At 36.7% G+C, this 19,925-nt stretch overlaps 1 protein-coding gene across 3 annotated transcripts in view; it reads left to right on the top strand.

Annotated features, from left to right (window-relative positions):
* Rps6ka5 (ribosomal protein S6 kinase A5) overlaps positions 1-19,925 on the top strand; it is a 169,837-nt gene that overhangs the window by 120,038 nt on the left and 29,874 nt on the right. For all 3 annotated transcript variants that reach the window (XM_085697840.2, XM_085697841.2, XM_085697842.1), the window contains 2 exons: positions 5,575-5,658; positions 7,566-7,669. In XM_085697840.2, coding sequence (XP_085553966.1) covers positions 5,575-5,658; positions 7,566-7,669 — 188 coding nt within the window. The remainder of the gene's footprint in view (positions 1-5,574; positions 5,659-7,565; positions 7,670-19,925) is intronic.

Genomic DNA, 19,925 nt, shown 5'->3' on the forward strand with positions numbered 1-19,925 from the left:
TGTCTTTGAGAGAGCAAGAGAGGAGATATAAAACATGTCATATGCCAGTTAGAATATCCCTGAAAACAAAGAGGAAATAAATACATTAATGATAAAGGGAGGAAAAAGGACTTAGAACACTCTTTGAGATGGATATCAACAAGTGCACAATGTGAATCTTCGCCAGAGAAGGGTCAGTCATTCAGAAAGAAGATGAATTATTGGACATAAGAAGATGTGGAGACTTAGAGGTAGCTTGTGGAAGGTCTGCGTGATTGCTTTTATTTTCTCACTGAGAATAAGGAAAGAAATGGAGATACTGAACTTGGTAAAATAAGTGGATTTGAAAAATGACTGACTTTGTTGCTCAGCATTTGGAGGTATAGTTAAGGTTAATGATAATGAATTTCAGATGAAACTGATCAACCTGCACGTATATTTTTGTGCAGCCTACAGCTGTATAAGTTCATGTGAAGAGTGGTGGATTGAATTTAGCTTGTGTTTGTAATTAGCTTTCCTTTGTGTGTGCCCATAAACAGTACACACTATTATCTCGTGTTTTTAAGATGTGCATGAGTGCTGTATTCTGAGTTGAATTTGTATGTGAGTACATGTTGGGGGGAGGTGCAGGTGTGCACATGTGCATGCAGGTATGTGTTCATGTGTGTGTATGTGTGTATAGAGGCCAGATGTTGATGTCAGGTGTCTTTCTCTAGTACTCCATTTTTTTTTTTTTGGTATAGAACCTGTCACTGACCCTAGAACTCTTCAATTCTTCTAGGCTGGCTGGCCATGAGTTTAAAGGATCAGCCTGAAACATAGGAACATTATTAATCTTGTACATAACATTGCATAATTCCATACATTATAGATTCACTCAAGTATTTTATGTAGATAACCATATTAAAAAATAAGTTGGAGCTGAAAAGGTGGTAAAATATATACTGTGCTAACATGAGGATCAGAGTTCAGTCCCCAGCATTTACATAAGCTGAGGGTGCTGGCATGTGCTGTAATCCCAGTACTGGGGAGGCAGAGATAAGAGGATCCCTGGAGCTCACTGACCATCCTGCCTACCCTAATAGGTGAGGTCTGGGTCCCCTTGAGAGACTCTGCATCAAAAAATCGTGGTAGCCTAAACATGTTCTAAACAAATACACCACTAATAGACGTGCTAATGTGGAAGGGGGACAGCTCCCTTCTAGACAATGAACTAAAGAATGCTGGGGGAGGGGTTCTTCAGAGAAGAGCACACCAATACCAAATGGATACAAGTATCACTATACAGACTGAGCAGGTTGTATTTATGTATTCAGGAGTATACACACAGAGAGAGAAATACACACATACATATATACATATAATTAAGTTTTAAAAGTCCATGAATTTGAAATAGAGTGAGGTGTGCATGAGAGGGATTGAAGGGAAGAAAGAGAACAGGAAACAATATAATTCTATTATAATCTCAAAAAGTAAAAAATTGTGTAAAAAGTCAGCATAGTTACTGAGAATGACATCAGAAGTTGGCCTATGGCCTCCATATGTGCAGACACATGAACACACACACAACACAAAAGAGCCACAGTCTATAAGTAGCAATGGTTTGTTTCTTTTTTGTTTTCATACCTTTTAGTTTCTGTGTGTTTGGGAATTGTGTGTGTGTGTGTGTGTGTGTGTGTCTGTCTGTCTGTCTGTCTGTCTGTCTGTCTGGTGCCCACAGAAGCCAGCAGAGTCAGATCCCTTGGAACAGGAGTTCTGGGTGATTGTGAGCCATCATGTGGGTGTTGGGAACCAAACCCAGATACTCTGCAAGAGTAGCCCAGTGCTGTTAACCTCTCGCCATCTCTTTAGGCTGAATATATATGTTTTTGGTAGACAGACTTTATTATTAGTTCTTGGAAGGCTTGTTTTTCCATGGTAAAGCATCTTTCACTTTCTAGAACAAGCTTCACATTTCATGTATTTCTTTACTCATTGGCTTTTTGTATTAATATTTGTTAGAAATGTTGTTATTTAAGTTGATGAATAATTTCCTTTAGTGATATTACATTTTCTGATTTTGCTATAAAGGTTTTGATTCAATAAAATGCATTTGGAATAGTTTTACAGATTTTTTTATATACAGAAGTTTACAAACTTCTCTAAGATTGAATAAATGCATTTTCCACATCCAAAAACAGGATGGCCCATGTTTTTGTTTCCTATTTTTATGACAAACAGCTCAAAGACTTATATAAACACATAAGTATATTTAGACTTTAATTACTTTAGATTTAGTTTGGGTAAATTGTAATTTTATATAAAATACCATTATGTCTAAATTTCTTTGGCCTCCGTTTTTTCATAGAATTTCTGTGTATTTCTAATTTCTGTTATACTCCTGTAGTGTCCTTTTAAATTACCAACATTAGCAACTTACAATCTGTCTTGCCACGTGTTTGCCCTTAGTCTTCTGTAAGATATGCTCTATGCAGTCCCCAAAGTTTGCCACTTCTTTAATTAATTCTTTTGTTCCTTTTATTCTCTTTAAGGTTTTTTGTGTTTTTTTCCAAAGCTTGGGATTTTATATTTATCTTACTAATAATTGTTTTTTTAAAAAATAATAAATAATAATTTATAGAAAGAGCCGTTAGCTGTCTCTCTCAAGTTCTGATTTATGTAATTGTTACTATTTTTAAACTCAGTCATTTTGTCTTTCGGGGATGCATAAATTATTTAGAAGTTGATTTTTCAACAATAAAAAGTAAGATATATAGTTACTGCTTTCAGGTAAAATAAAACATGACTTAGAATGTAGTATAGCCTCTTGTAGGGGTGAGCCGCCTTATTGTTTGTCCAGTTTAAAGTGGTCAGCTCTGAAACCATATGCACACAAACAACAACAGTGGGCTCACTAGATTGTATTTATATATGTTTGTGTATATAACATACACACATACATACGTAATGATAATAAAGAGAAAAGTTTCCAACTTGAAAATAGGGAAACATGAGGGGTTTGAGTGGGTATCTGGGAGGAGCTGAAAGGAAGAAAAGAAGAATGGAAAGTGATGTAATTCTATTTCCAGTAAAAAAGATTTTAAAAATAAAATATGGCTGCTAGTGTTTACCACATCTTTCCAGTATTAACCAATACATATATTTCATATACTTTTAAAAATCCAAGTTACAAGTATCTAGTGTTTTAGAGAAGAAAATACAGAATTTCGAGACCTTTAATTTGAAAATTGATTGTACGTGTATACATGTCTGGACTGACATGCAACTGTGAAGATCAGAGGACAGCTTAGAGGAATCAGTTCTCTCTACTATATGGATTCTGGTTATCAGACTCAGGTCATCGGGCTTGCTGGCAATTGCCGTATTTACTAAGTCACCAGCCCCATTGAACTTTTTATTCAAAATTGATTTTTGTTGTCTCACACTGGGAAGGAAATCAGAACGTTTCAAAATATGTGAAGCAAAACCACCTATAAATGGAGACAAAAGTTTTATTAGTTTTGCCTGCAAGACTAGTTTTCTAAGCAAAATTAAGAGAAGCAATACTTCTAAATTCATCAAATATTTACTCATTAAATTTGGAGAATTTTTTTTCGGACTTCTCAAACTTGATTTGGCATTTAATGTTTTAGAGATATCTTAATGTTATCTTTTAAAATAATACCAAATGAAGTTGAAGAGATGTGTCTATGGTTCAGAGCAGTAGCTGCTCTTATAAAGGACCTGGGTTGGATGCTCAATACATATGCGGTGGCTCACAATCTTCTATAACTCCAGTTCCACGGGTCCAGTGCCCTCATCTGGCCTCTAGAGGCTCCAGGCATGAATATGGTGTATAAACATACATGAAAACAAAGACTGATACACAAAAAATAAAAATTTTTAAAAGCTATCAAATAATTTAATTTTTATGTATTTCTGTTGGCTATGCAGTGTGTTTTGCTTTATGTTTAAAAAGGCTATAGCATAATAAATATTACACTAAGTTAAAAGAAGCTTAATTTTAAGGAACTTTTTAGAAATGAATTTTAAAGTATTTTTAATAATCTGATGAATACATCTTAATGCATGTTTTTCTGAATGATGAAATATTTAAAATTATGGCCTTTTATTCACAAATTTAAGTGAAATTAATTTTATTTAATGCTAATCATTTTGGTAGTTGCCTCTGTATTAGAATTTGGTCCTGAAATGATGAAGCGGAGAGATGTGTTACATGATCTACATTGTCATTCAAAAGCACAGTTCTGCCAGATAACAACAACAAAAATTCCTTATTTTTCCATACCTAAGTTACTTCTTTTAGTTCCTAGGGGAAATAGTGTTTCAGTTTCCCTAGAATATAGAAGGAATGAAGTGAATAATCATAAACCATATTAACTTTATTTTTGTGTATGTATATTATGATGAGTAGTGTAATTTATAGTGTTGAAAGCATTGTTTCTGTGGATTTGTTTAACCTCAAATCAATAAAACAGGAGCCTTCTATCACTTTTATGTCACAGCTACAATAATATGCATTCGTTGCATTTAAAATTGATAAATAAAAGGAGTGCTTATTTTTCTTGAAACCTTGTTGGTGGGTAAATAAAATATAAATCAGAGATCTTTCATCTAAGAAAGTTTTATAAAAATAGATTTATTTTATTTTAAGACAGTGTCTCACTATATAACTCTGGCTGGCCTAGAAGTCACTAGGTGACGAGGCTGAACCAAACTCAAGAGCTCCACCTGCCTCTGCCTCTTGAATGCTGAGATTATATATGTGTCTGTACCACCACACTTGGCATTTATGAAATATTTTAATGCCACCATTAAAATAAAGTGCTCTTAAGATATAGCTGTATATATGTGTGAATATATATATAAGAATATATATATAAGAATATACATATATATATTCTTTTCCTTAGTGTGTCTTAATTTTAACTTTCTCTTTTATTACATTGTGGTAATCTATTGGTCATTATGAATTTTTTAAGTTTTTAAAAAATAACTTTGAGATTGATATATTAAATGAGCATTTTTGAAATTTTTTTAAAGTTTTATTTAAAAAATCAACAGCTGTCATTAAGTGACCACTGTTTCCCCAAGACACTTTTGTTCATCATTTAAATAAGCCATTAATAGTGCCAGTAATGGGGGAAAGAGGTTTTCGGTTACTATACTCATTAGCCTTTGACCCTCCTCAAAAGTTTTCTGGTATTTTTCCCAAGTTTGCATATTTGAAAATAAAAGTCTTCATTTACTAAATGTTAGTTCATGTTACCCTACTGGGACTGTTTCCATTTCTAAGAAAGAACGGTTAAAGAAACTAGTAACTGAAATATGCGTGCACTAAGAACAGTAACAGAAAGAAACATTAAACGGATTCATTTGTGAGTGTGTTGATGCATGACAGTGGGGTTTCAGGCATGAGAAATCTGTCTCAGATGTTTACCCAGTACACTCTTGAGTAGGCAGAGGTTTGCCGTGATACAGAGGGTCTGTTGGGCGGATTATACCTCTGCTACTGCTGCTATAATTTAACCAGTGACATGCGTTACTTGTCATGCTAGCTTGAAATCAAATCCCCTTTTTGTTTGTTTGTTCAAGACTGAAAGAGCCTATTCTTTTTGTGGAACTATTGAATACATGGCACCAGATATTGTCAGAGGAGGTGATTCCGGACATGACAAGGTATGTTCTACTTTTGATATTATTTTGTGTGTCTCTGTAAATTGTACAGTTAGAGCGATTCCCAGTTAATAAGTTCCAGTACAGTCTTTAAATACTCTGGTACTTCTTACCTTCATTCGTTCTCTGCTTTGTGTACTGGAACACACTATGAGTTGGTTTTCCTTTTAAGGTCTCATTGATGAAGATCTTTTGCTTTGTAGAGTAACATGCTTGTTAAAGCTGAGACCTTGAAGTTATTCTTCAAATAATTGTACATTTCATTTTCATTGGAAGAGCCTGTGAGCTTGAACAAAGTACCAACCATGACTCCATTAAAAAAAAAACTTATTCTTTTTGTGTTGTATGAGATACATTTAAACCAAGTGTAGCACAGGAGTGTGACTGAATACCTAAGCTGTGTAGGTGGCTCCTCTCTGCATCATGGAGAAAGATTTTGGCAGAGCTTTTAATAAGTTAAGTTCTCAGGAAACAGACAGAAGTGGATGGTGGTTGTGTTTGCCACCTTTGGTTAATAAGTCTTTCTACTGAGGTGATGAGAGACAATTGAAAAAGAAAACTACTCATATTTTATTCCCAGTTTCTGCCATCAACTTTAGAGAGATATTGATGACTTTGTTGATTCTTGAAAGGAAAATTCTACAGTTAAAATACAGTATGTTTTCCTAACCCTCTAAAGAGCTTGATTTTTTTTCCTTTTCTTGCTTTTTGTTTTTTATTTTTCCCCTTCTTCTCTTCCCTGTACATGAAAGTGCCAATGAGGATAATAAAGAAGCTGTCAGCTCTAAGTCATTTTAAAATCTATAGAGGTCATTTTTCCATCCTGTATTAAAGGGTAATACTTTCCTCTCACTTTCGATTTAACAATAGCATTCTCCAAATGAATTCTGGCTGGCTTGTCCTTATTGTTCTCCCCGCCTTCATCCTCTTTCAAAACACCACACATGTACAATTCCAGTATCTGGGGTGAAGACGTGGTCTCCTTTCTGATGACCTGTCTGATGTCTAGCAATCCCATTCCCCAAGTCTGAATGACAGTGGCTACTGTCCAGTGGCTAGAATATGATCTCAGGTTGTATTAGCCTAAGAGCATGGTTTCGGGCCCAATACAAAACATTCTGAGGGCAGACTCAACTGGTATTGGAACTGCTTATATGAATTCAGGAGTTGAAATGCTTGTTTAGTTTGCTTTATGGTATAATTTAAAGCTATTGTGCAATTCAGTAAGAATTTATAACTTAGATTTTGAAAATTAACTCCTAAAACTTTTATTTTTAAATAAGAAAACCTTGTTTATAGAATTTCTGCATGGCTAGGATCCATAATATAACTAGCCAAAAATATTGTCTCTTGAATATTTTTGTTCAAATAATTGTATTTATAAATGGATTTCCAGTTTTTGTATTTTCTATTATTTTAAACATCCCATTAACATAAATACATAGACATATTTTGTAAGAGAAATTGATTTTTAGGGGACTGTTTAAAAAGTAACACCCTTGTGTAAGAATTTTACGTTTTTGCTTTGAGTTTAAGGAATTCTGTCTTGTTCTTTGGGCATGAATACTTTATAAAATGCTGGTTGGCACTTTTTTTCCCTGAACCATAAATTCAATATTCCACCTACCTAAACTTGAAGGAAATAAATTTTAAGTTAAATTGTTTTAAATTAACAATGGTAAAATTAACTGATTTAGGAAATCATTAAAACACTTTCAGTTCTGGGTATTATATAGGGTTTTTTTCTGCCAAATGTCTCTTATATGTGTTACTTTAATACTCTTGGGACAGAAAGCTATGAAAAATATTTTTGGTGAAATATTTTTAAGTATGTAACTTTATTTTGGTCTTCTTTTCTTGTGACATTTTATTTGCTGATTCTACAAAATGAAATTATTATTGTTTTATAGGCAGTTGACTGGTGGAGTTTAGGTGTTCTAATGTATGAACTACTAACGGGAGCGTCTCCTTTCACTGTTGATGGAGAAAAGAATTCCCAGGCTGAGATATCTAGGTAAGACTTAACAAATGTCATAAAATTAGCCTCTTGTAGGCTTCCTGGATGTTACTCTGTGTAACATGATATTCTTTATAAATATCATAGTTGCAGTGTTATGTTTTTGGCCTATTTTTCCTTGAATCTTCTAACGTTAAGGACAGATTTGACAGAAATAAATATTGAGGCCACTTCAGTGAAGATGAAATAGCAGGAATCAGTTTGCTTTCTTGCCTGAAACAATTTTAACGATGGACAAAATATATGAAACAGAAGTTTTGAAGACGTTGGAGATCTGGCACGGAGGGCAATGGTTTCAGAGCTACAGAAAATAAATAAGATATGCCCTGAGATCACCCCCAAATGGCTACCTTAAGAGTTTCCAGGATGCAACACAGGGAAGGACAACCCATGTGACGTTGAAGAAATGGAACTGATAATCTAGGGAAACCTAGACAGCTAGTTTGCCGACTGGAGTGTCTGAGAGGAGAGATGGGAACCCAGAGACTTGTAGAATTATTGTTTTTCAAAAATGTACATAATAACACATTTATTATTTATAGTTACTTATTTGTAGTATAATTATTTTCCTCCAAATGGATCTGTGGATTCATTACAACTACAATTCCAACTGGCTTTTTTTGTTTGTTTTTTTTTTAGTACATAGAAATTGGCAATCTGATCTAAAACTCAGGTAGAAATGAAGAGGACCTAGACTAGTCAGATTATCTTTGATGAACAAAGTTGATTTCAAGATTTATCATAAGCTGTAATTATTGCACACTTTGGTTTTGGTGTCAAGACAAACAGATGAATCTTGAATAATTTGCATGCATGCAATCCCAGTACTCAGAAGGTATAAACAAGAGGATTGCTAAAAGTTCAAGGCTAGCCTGGTTAGCTTCGCAAGTGCTAGAGCAGCTCCATCTACACAGCTACACCTTGTCTCTTAAAGGTGAAAAAGAAAGGAGAGGGAAAGGAAGGGAAGGAGGGAAGGAGGGATAAGAAAAGAAGATAAGTGAAACAGAATAGAGCCCAGAAATAAAACTATATGTACAGGTAAACTTTTGATAGAGATTCAAAGAGACCTGCCATTTTGCATGGAACTTTTCAATAAATGATGCTAGAACCACTGACTACTCAGATGGGAAAGACTTTAATAAATACTACTATATAGAAAAAAGCCATTCAAAAGAAACAGTATGTTTAAATGTGGACGTTATAACTATAAAACTCCTGGAAGAAAACAGTTTTGAAAATCTGTAGGACTGGGAAATGTCCCAACAGATAAAGATGCTTGCTGTCCAAACCTAGTGACCTGAGTTCAATCCCCAAACCCACAGAAAGGTAGAAGTATACTCTATAAAGTTATCTCTGACTTCCATATGTGCTGTGGAGCTTATGTCTCCCTCCACATAATTAATTTTCTAAAATTCACTGTGGCCTTGGATAAGCTAAAAAATGTATTAAGCAGAACAGTCAATAAAGAAATCATTTATAAACTAGACTGTTTCAAGATTAAATACTTCTGTTCTTCAAAACATTAAGAAAATGAATATAGTAAGTCACTGGTATAAAAACCCTATATCTGACAAAGGTCTGGTATAGAAACATATAAAGAAAGCTAAAAACTTAAGAAATCAACCAACCTCATTATACAATAGGCAAAAATATTGAATTGACATTTCACTGAAGATGATCAGTGAATGGCAAATAAATTTGAAAAGGTGAGCAGTATCATGTAGGTTCAAACCACAGTGAAATACTCCCATACTCACTCAAGTGGTTATGAATAAAGACGGTGGCCATGCTAGATGTTGTTAAGAATATGGAGGAAATGTAAGGGAGTATGAGCAGGAGAACTTAATAGTATAGTATCAATAGTACAATGTCAGAAAGTGTGTGGTTTCTTTAGAAAGCAAAACATCTACATGAACCATCCATTCTAGTCCTAGGTGTTTACAAGGGAAAACAAAATATTCCCTTACAAAAACTTGTACAGTAAGTTGTAGGCATAAGTTTTCTGTCTTAGAGCCACTCAGTCCCAAATACCTGGCAGCCACTTCCCAAATTACTACACAGAGGCTTAATATTACTTATAAATGCTCGACCAATAGCTCAGGCTCATTGTAAATTAGCTCTTACATATTAAGTTAACCCATATTCTTTACTTATGCCCTGCCACATGGCAGTATCTTTTCTTATCACTGCATGCCTATTTTGCTCTCTCTGCATCTGACCAGCATCTCCTGATTCTACCCATATCCTTCCTATCATCCTTAGTTTGGTTTCCCCACCTATACATCCTGCCTGGCTGCTGGCCAGTCTGCATTTTATCAAACCAATTCATGTGGCAAATCTTTACCATGTGCAAGAGGATTGTTCCACAGCAGCAAGTGAAATAACTCAAACTGGAAATAACCCAAGTATCTGTCAACAAGCAGTTAAACAAATTATGGTGTGTCCATGCAAATAAAGAGATACTTAGCAGTACAAGTGTACATTGTATTAATTCAAACAAGAAGTTAGATATTAGATAAATCTAAAAATAATGGTATTGAGTGAAAGAAGCCAGACAATAGAGAGTTTTTACTGTATGATTCCAGTTCTGGAAAATGTCAGCTCATCTATATTAACAAAAAGCAGAATGCTGCTTGGTGTGGGACTGGCAAGGGAAAAGAGAAGGAAAAATTCACAAAAGAACATGAGAAACTTAGGAAGGGGATGGGTTTCTTCATTATCTTGCCAGTTTCACAGTTACATATACAAGGCAAGCTTCATTCACTTAACTTTGTGTGAATTTATTGTGTATCCATTATACATCAATAAAGTAAAATAGTTAGATGTACCTTTTCCAGGACAGACTCAGAAGTAAAAAACTTCAGTATTCCAGCTTACTTAATACCTAAGTTAAATGAGAAGGAATTTTTTTAAAAACAAATTACCTAAAATTATACCTATTACAAAAATTGTAAGTACTGTTTTTAAATTTTAATTCTAAATGGATTTTTTACCATTTGAAAATTCCTCAGGTGGGGTGTAGTGATCAATATTCATACTCCAGCTGGTCATGGAGTCTCAGTAGTTACAGCTTTTAAGCCAGCCTAAGCAGAACTTTAATACCCCATCTAAAAAAAACTAATAGATTAATTTTTGGAAAAAAATGTTTCAAAATTATAGGAAATCTTGGCCATCATCATGAGGTGATGATTTTAGGTCATGGTTTCTCTTCCCACTCTAGTTCTATCTGCCTGTAGGGAAAAGTATATTGCGTATGATAGCAGAAATTCTTCAAGTGGCATTCACACTTAAATTGATTTTGTTTCCTTACCTTCAACCATTTAGCATTTTGGTTCTAGCAAGTGAGAGATCATGAAATCATCTGTCTGAAAACTCTAAATTAGAACAAATGAATGTTCAACAATTAAAATAGAATTTTTTCCTTTTAATCAGTTATCTACTTTGTCAGGTTAATTAATTTTGTTTAAAGCTTGCTAATGTACTCATTTAGTGCTAATGTACTCATTTAGTGGCTTTTGATGACTGAATTACCCTACTCCATCTTTTCCTTTTAGGATAATAAACTCATATTATCTTTACTGATATAAATCCCTCATAGTTTGTCTTTTAAATGTACCATCAAGTTAAGTGTGACATTCATTATCTTATCTCTAAATGTTTTAGTTGGTAGAGATCTTTTTTCTTTGAATACTTGCATTGTTTTTTTGGTTTGGTTTTTTTTTTTTTTCATTTTTTTGAGGCAGGGTTTCTTTGTAGCTTTGGAGCCTGTCCTCGAACTAGCTCTTGTAGACCAGGCTGGCCTAGAACTCACAGAGATCTGCCTGCCTCTGCCTCCTGAGTGCTGGGATTAAAGGCCACCACCGCCCGGCTTGAATTCTTGCATTCTTTATGTAAGAATTTTGTTTTGAAATAGGGTCTTGTTAGCTGAGGCTACTCTTTTGTTTCCCAGCCATCCAGACCCAAAGTAATTACACAGAAACTATATTAATTGCAGTACTGTTTGCCCAATAACTTAAGTGTATTTCTAGTTAACTCTTACATCTTAAATTAACCAATTCCTTTTATTTTATATTTTTATCATGAGGCTTGTGGTCGTCTGTCTCCTGCAACAGCTCCATGGCATCTCATTGGCTCCGCCTACTCTCTCTCTCTACATCTATTTGCTTGGAATTCTGCTTTGCCCTATTCTGTGCTGCAATAGGCCCAAAGCAGCTCCTTTATTAACTAATGACATTCACAGCATACAGAGGGGAACCCACATCAGGGTCTCTCTATGTAGCCTTGGCTAACCTGAAATTTACTACGTAGACCATGCTGGCCTCCAATTCATGGAGATCTACCTGCCTGTCTGCCTAGTGAGTGCCAGGGTTAAAGGCATATACCACCAAGCCTTTTCTCTGTTCCTTAATTATTATGATCTTTAAGAACTAATACCTGTACTTTTATTTGATATGAATAATGTATTATTCATGTTATTTGCTTGCTATTGCTGTCTACAGAGAGTCTAAAATTAAATAAAAATACTTGGTTAATTTATCAAATTTCATAGTCACAACTTCAAATGAGAAAACCTAAGAGTTCAACTTTCTTCCGGAAGTTAAACTCTCTTCTTAGATGTGGGTGCAATCTCTTACTTGTCCCATGCTGTCATTGAAAGGATTGGTAGGTAGGCATTTTCATGGATGCTGTATCCCATATTGATCTGGTTTAATTATGTCTGTTTTCCCTCTTAAAACACGCCAAAGTTATCTTTCCTGTTAATTCTGATCCTGTGCTCTCAAGAATGTAGAGGAATTCTGCTGACTAAACATTGAAGCAGGCAAACATAGAGAATAGTTTAGAAACCTGGGACTCAGATATACACTCCTCTTTTAATAGTGCACTTGAAAGCCCAAGACCCTTACTTGTGCTAAGATACATAGCCCTCACTGAACAATCCCACTTGACTGCTAAAACTTAATTTCTCTTCAGATGTAGTCCCAGTAGATACAACACCAATCCAGCCTGAACTAGTTTGGGTGAATGCCCAATAAAACAAAATTGTGTCTTCAAGTGAACTTTTAGAAAGAATCCCCTATTTGCTATTTTATGTCTGCGTAGTTCATACATTAGATACATAATAGAAAAGTACGTACACAGTGGAATTATTTATGCAGCCTACTCTATCAACCAAAACAGAGAACTAATGACACTGTGCCCCTTAGTAACCATACTTCTCTTGAACACCATCAAAGAAATCTGTTTGTAATGCTCCAAGCAGTAAGCAGGGACCTGTCCCTGGTGCTAAGTTGGGAACCTCTTCCCCATGCTGGATTTCCTTGCCCAGCCTTTGTACAGGAGGAGGAGCACAGTCCTACCTCAACTTGATGTGCCATACTCTGTTCAAGCCCATGGGAAGCCTGCTCCTTTTTGAATGGAGACAGAAGAGGAGTAAGTGGATGGAGAGGGGTGTTGATGGGAGTCGGGGAAGGAGCGAGAGGAGAGGAGGGAAGGGAAACTGTGGTCAATATATAAAATAAAGACAAAACTATTTATTATTATTATTATTAAAATTTTTCACCTCCTTCCCTCCTCCCATTTCCTTCCCCCTCTCCCTACTTCCCTTCCCCCTCCCTTTCCAGTTCAAAGAGCAGTCAGGGTTCCCTGCCCTGTGGAAAGTCTAAGGTCCTCCCCCCTCCATCCAGGTCTAGGAAGGTGAGCATCCAAGCAGACTAGGCTCCCACAAAGCCAGTACATGCAGTAGAATCAACACCCAGTACCATTGTCCTTGGCTTCTCAGTCAGCCCTCCTTGTCAGCCAAAGTGTGGAATATATACGCATTAGAGTACTACTCAGCGGCAAAAAACAATGACATCTTGAATTTTGCATGCAAATGGATGGAAATAGAAAACACTATCCTGAGTGAGGTAACCCAGACCCAAAAAGATGAATATGGTATGTACTCACTCATAAGTGGATTCTAGCCATAAATAAAGGACACTGAGCCTATAATTTGTGATCCTAGAGAAGCTAAATAGGAAGGTGAACCCAAAGAAAAACATATAGTTATCCTCCTGGATAATGGAAGTAGACAAGATTGCCAGGCAAAAAATGAGAGTTTGGGGGTGGGAGTAAGGGGAGATGAGGAGAGAGAAGTGAGAAGGGGAGGATGGGGAGAGCTTGGGGTGGGGGTGGGGTGAGGGTAAGGGAAGAGGGGGAAAGAGAAGGGAGAAAGAGAGGATGGAGAGAGCTTGGGGGAATGGGACAGTTGGTTTGGAGGAAGAGTGGATATGGGAGCAGGGGAGTATATATCTTAATTAAGGGAGCCATTTTAGGGTTGGCAAGAGACTGGACTCTAGAGGGGTTCCCAGGCGTCCAAGGAAATGTCCCCAGCTTGTTCCTTGAGCAGCTGAGGAGAGGGTGCCTGAACTGGCCCTATCTTATAGCCACACTGATGAATATCTTGCATATCACCATAGAACCCTCATCTGGCGATAGATGGAGATAGAGACAGAGACCCACATTGGAGCACTGGACTGAGCTCCCAAGGTCCATATGAGGAGCAGAAGGAGGGAGAACATGAGCAAGGAAGTCAGGACTGCCAGGGGTGCGTCCACCCACTGTGACGGTGGGGCTGATCTAATGGGAACTCACCAAGGCCAGCTGGACTGGAACTGATGGAGCATGTGATCAAACCGGACAAAACTATTTTAAAAAGGAATCCCCAGACAGTAATCAGGGCTCTTGTGTATCTTCACTCTTGTGGCCTGCTGCTCCCTTGTGGTGTGTTCTGACCTGTTCTATAGCTTGGCTTTGAATATGGTTTCCTTGCTGCCTTTTTGATCTGTGTGAGTCTTTATTTCAAATCTTTGAATTAGAGTCTAAGAATCTGGAATCACCTGGCCCAGAGTCCCAACCACTGGCAACAACATTGCTGTAGGTATTTGAAGACAGTTCTTTATCGGGTAAACCGTTTCAATTCTGTTGACTTTTCATAAGAAATTACTTCAGATTCCTCGTATCTTGGTACCATTTTAGACAGATGTTAACTTGTTAATTTAGACTTCAAAGGTTTCTGTTTAGCTTTTTGTATACCTGTTTCTTATCTTTATCCATGTATATATGTATCATGGACTTTTCTTTCTTATGTGTCTTCTCACTAGCTTTCTCTCTGTGTAGAACTTTATCTTTTTGAGCATATCTTTACTGCAGAAAAGGAAGCTACTGCCCCATCAAGATAGTCAGTTCTTTGATCTTACAGTATTGAAGCTTTGAAAACTATGATAAATTAATATCTTCTTACATGAGAACCAAGATGTAAATGTTTATCTCTTGCTCTCCCATAATCTCTTGACAATTTTCTTTTTTTTGTCTACTTTTCTCTGCCTTTAAAATGGAGTAATACATTTGCCTTGAGATATTTATTTGCTGTTTCATTTTTCCTCAGGCAAGTATACTATATTAATGTTACATTACATTGTTATAGGTCTAATTTTCTATGTCTAGGGCTATGTATTATCAAAAGTCTAGGCAATTCTTAATATCTGCATCTTGTATTAACAGTAGATCAGAATATAGAATAAAATGCATTTTAGAAGTGCCAAAAAGCAAAAATTGAGTTTAATGCATTACAGAGTACCATGCTGAACCTCCATGAACACAAGTAATACATAGTTTCTGCTTCATCCTTGGACCTTTCACAAGTCCTCAGTCTCTAGTTCTCATTTCTTGAGCATTGCCCACTTCAGATCTCATTCATTACTGTGTAGTTAGATTTATAATTGATACATCAGTAGTGAACAAGTTCAGATCTTTCTTATAGTTAGCCCCTAAACAATACAATGTAATAGCTGTTCACACAGCCATTTTTATTGTATCAGGTGTCAGAAATAACTTGGAGGAGTTTTAAGTATATGGGAGAATGTACATGAGTTGTATGCACGCACCATGTCCACATCGTTTTATATAAAGAACTTGGTGTCCTCAGATTTTTGTATCCCTGAGTTCTGGAACTAAAACCAAGAGATGGCTGTATAAGAAGAGCTCCAGTTAGTGCTGTTTAGTAACAGTCATCTAACTGTACTTTGCAGGTAAGGTTTTTTCTGCTTGCCTATTTGTTTTGTTTCTACAGTTTGTTTTTGTTGGGGAGAGGTAGGGAGTTAGGAACTAATGCTTTTTGCATTGCTTGAAAGTAAAATTCATGATGCAAAATTTAAATTTGTGTCCATCAGTAAAATTTTGTTCAAACAGACATGCTTGTTCTATAGTATATTTTCTCTTACAGCTTTTTGCAATAGCAGCAGAGTTGAGTAGTGATCACAAAGACCCTATATATTACAAAGCTTGAAATACTTATTGTCTGTCTCTGTTAGTATTCCCTTACCTAGTAACAACTAACAAACTGCCTCAAAACTTAGTGGACTAAAATAATACATATTTTATAGTTTCTGTGGCTCAAAAAAATTAGGGCACAGCTCAGCTGCATCGTCTACTTGAAGGCTGTAGTCAAGAGTCTTGGCCAGACTGTAGTTGTCTCAAGGCTCGACTAGGAAAAGATCTGTATCCACACTCACATGGTTGTGTCAAGATTCAGTTACTTGTAGACTGCTAGAGTGGAGACTTAGTTCCTTGTTTGCTGATGGCTTAGGATTATCTTCATTCCCTTACTATGAAGGCTAGCCTAACATGGTAGCTTAACCCATCTAAAAATGTGCAAGCTCATCATGAAAGGCCTTTAGTCCACTGCACACCTAAGGGTCTGTGAATACAGAACTAACTGTGACCTCTAGGGGCCATCAACATTAAAAATATACCTTCCTTTTGTACTTTTTGAGAAAGATTATCTAATCCTATTTGGGTGATTGATTTATTGTTGTCCTTCCTGGGACTTTTTTCTTTAGAGAATCATTTTAATGTAGTGGTTTTGTATGACTTGCTGTATCTTTCTGACTTAAAAACAAGCCAGTAATTCTGTTGTCTCCAGATTGATTTGTCAATTATCATCTTGCATTCATTTGAGTCTTGAAAGTTTGTTCATTATAGATAACTTATTTTGGGGAAATTGTGTGCAAAATAATTACATGTACTTATTGTATACTGGGTTTCTTTTGTTTAAGAATAGATACATAGCTGAACATGGTGGTACAAACCTTTAGTCTCAACACTTAGAAGGCAGAGACAAGCAAATTTCTCTCTGTTCAAGGGTAGCCTAGTCTACAAAGTGAGTTCCAGGCCAACCGGACTATACAGCATCTGAGAGAAAGAGAAACTGGGAGGGGAGGGAGGAGAGAGAAAGAGAAGATTTTGGCTTTCCTATGCTCTCAAGTCTTTAAGATAAAATTCTTTATTAACTTATTGTATAAGGTCTTTGAGTCTTAGTTTGCTGTTTGGTGTTTTCTTCTTCATTATAAGTATTTTCAGTGTCTTTGCTTCCCAGAGTGTTTTGTTCATTACCCCCAAGTACCTTAACATTTACCATCATTGCTCTTCGTCTGTACATTATTCTGCATGGCACAGTTGTAGTAACTTTATACTAAATCCCAGGAGCAGAAGGGTTCATTGAGAGGAACAGAGTATTGAAAATGACCCTTCTCCTAGCACACATTTTATCCAGGATATTGTCTTCCTCCCTCCATTACCTTTCTTTGTCTTCTCACTCTTGTTTCACCTGCACAGCACACAGGGATAGGAATGAGGATGAATCATGCTGTGTTATTAATGGCTCTGAGTTACTCCTTCGGTGTATGCAGTGTGGGGCAATTGAACCTCTGAATAAAGCCTAGTGGATATTTATTTATTGGGTACTCCAACTAGCTTTGGTTGAGGTCCATTAGAAATACCATCCCTTCAGTTATTGTTTCTGCCCTCCCGGGGCCGGGGGGGAGGACAAGCGAGCCCCTTAGGTTCTTATTTGCCTAAGGTATGGCCTTTTGCCATGTTCATAATGTTACCCCAGTGGCAACACTTTGTCACCCCATATACCCCTCCACAACTACCATAAGACATTACATCATTCTGAAATAGAAAAAAGCCAGCCTCCTACATTATGGAAAGGTTCATGGAGGGAAGAATTAGCCTTCTGTATTCATGTTCCCCAGATCTTGGGTGTGACCTGCTTTTTCTCATGGTCCTATGCTTCTCCATAGCTGTATTAACTGTCCTTTTAGATGAGGGTCTTACATTTGAACTCTGAATATTGTCCATTTAACAATCATTTTAAAATCTTTTAATTATATTCCTCTGGGGGCTCCAAATGTTACCTTTGTTTTATTGTCATGTAATACCACTCGGCCCTAAAGAACCCCAGGGCCTGGGTTCTACACCCTCTACTATCACCATCTTGTAGCCTTTGTAAGGGAATGGTATTCTGATAGCAATAAAAGAGTGGATAGGAACTAGGAACTTCAAGAGCTTTGATTGATCTGTTGAAAAGTATAGGAAGGAAGAGGTTTAAGAAGTGTTTCACCAGTAAAAGCCATAGGAAAGGCAGTGAGAACCTAGTTTTCACTAAAAGCTTTCCCAATGCAATTGAAGATGCCTTCAGGCACATCTGATAAGACAAACCTACCAGTGCTCTGCGTGTGAGAGGAGGCACAGCATCTTGATGTGGTAACAAAGCCCTGAACACAGAAGAAGGGCAGTAAACATTAGGTGATACTTGCCACTTTTAGACAAGATTCTACAAGTTGAGGTAGGCAGGGCCCTTTTTTTTTCCAACATATTTCAGTCAGGTGTGCAGTTTCTCCTACCTATTAAAAACAAGGATTCTCTCCTTGACCACCAGAAGGGGTGGCAGGAGTGGGCACATATCAGAGGCTTTCCAGGAATAGGATTAGAGACATAGGAAGTGTATGGCATGCAAGAGGAAAATAAGGTAACTATATGAAAGAGAAGTGTACAGCAGCACACCACTTAGTGACAGAGATATGGGCTGAAAGTGTATCATGTGAACATTCTAGAATGAGCTTTGACTAAGGTGCCTGTATTGTTACTAGGCAGTGTAGTCTTTGGGTACCATTATATTTGTGCTTGGATGGCTTCCTAGAAGATTAAATGTTATTAAAGTTCATAACTGTATTTACTGGATAACTGAGGATAGGCAAAGATTCTTCAAAAGCAGACAAAGCTGCCAAAGAATCTTTGTTCCCAGTGAGTAAACTGCTTTGGCTAAAGGAGGATTATAGGGACCAAGTAAGGACTTCATAATACCCAAAGTGAAGTGACAGCCTAGAATGTTCTGTCCCCTTTTCAGTCAGTCCCACATCTAGAGGAATTGTCACCATAGCCCTGGTACACTACATGCGATCATCTAAGCTGAGAAGTTACCCACTTTATAATGGGTAAATTCTCAACCCTGACAAGTAGGTGATGGCAACTGCTCGTGTGCAGATATAAATAAATAAATAAACAAACAAACAAACAAATAAGGACCCACCCAGCTGCTGTGGGATTTGGCTGGGATCAAGTACATGGCGACCGGGAAGTTACTTCACACTGTCTCTCTTAGAATGCTTATTTCTATGTTGCTACTTTCTTTCCTGGTCTAGTAGATGCTCCTTTCTGATAAAAGGCTGTCGAATTATGGCTTACAAACAATAGGAAAATAATTAGTGAAGTATTTGCAGAGTATTTTCTCCTAAGGAGAAAGCAAAATACAAAGGCCTAGTCCATGTCCTAAGTAAACTGTGTAGGAAGGCATGAGAGAAATACATCAAAATTCACATTTTTTTTGATAAATGTGTGAGTGGTAAGGCACTCTGAAGAGGTATGGTTCTTTGGGGACCAGGTTGTCAGGGAAGTAGACATAATGGAGCTACATCGAAGGAGAAAGAATGGTGATGAAAGGAGAAAGCCTTGCAGATGGTGACAAACTATGTACAGTGGCACCCTAGGGCCTGTGCATGGAAAGTTCTAGATTCCCTTGCCACACTCTGTTCTCTTCTCAGTGACTCTGTGAAATGAAGTTCATCTTATTTCTATTCTAAAAGTAATGTTTGTAATAGTTTAAAACATGCACTAGAGAGACTGTTTGTAATAACAGTTAGGCATAATGCACACAGCTGTAATCTTAATACTTTACACATGTAAAAAGGAGAACCAAGAGCTCAAGGTTATCATTAGCTACTTAAACAGTTCTTGACTCTCATGAGCTACATGAGATGAGACCCTGTTTCAGAAACAGACAAATACTGCCCCAAAGGTAAACAGGATTTTTTTTTTTGAGCCAAGGTTTCTCTGTGTAGCTCTGGCTGTCCTAGAACTCACTCTGTAGGCC

The sequence above is a fragment of the Myodes glareolus genome, chromosome 11 (genome assembly GCF_982192425.1).
Source record: "Myodes glareolus chromosome 11, mMyoGla1.1, whole genome shotgun sequence".
NCBI classification, from domain to species: Eukaryota; Metazoa; Chordata; class Mammalia; order Rodentia; family Cricetidae; genus Myodes; species Myodes glareolus.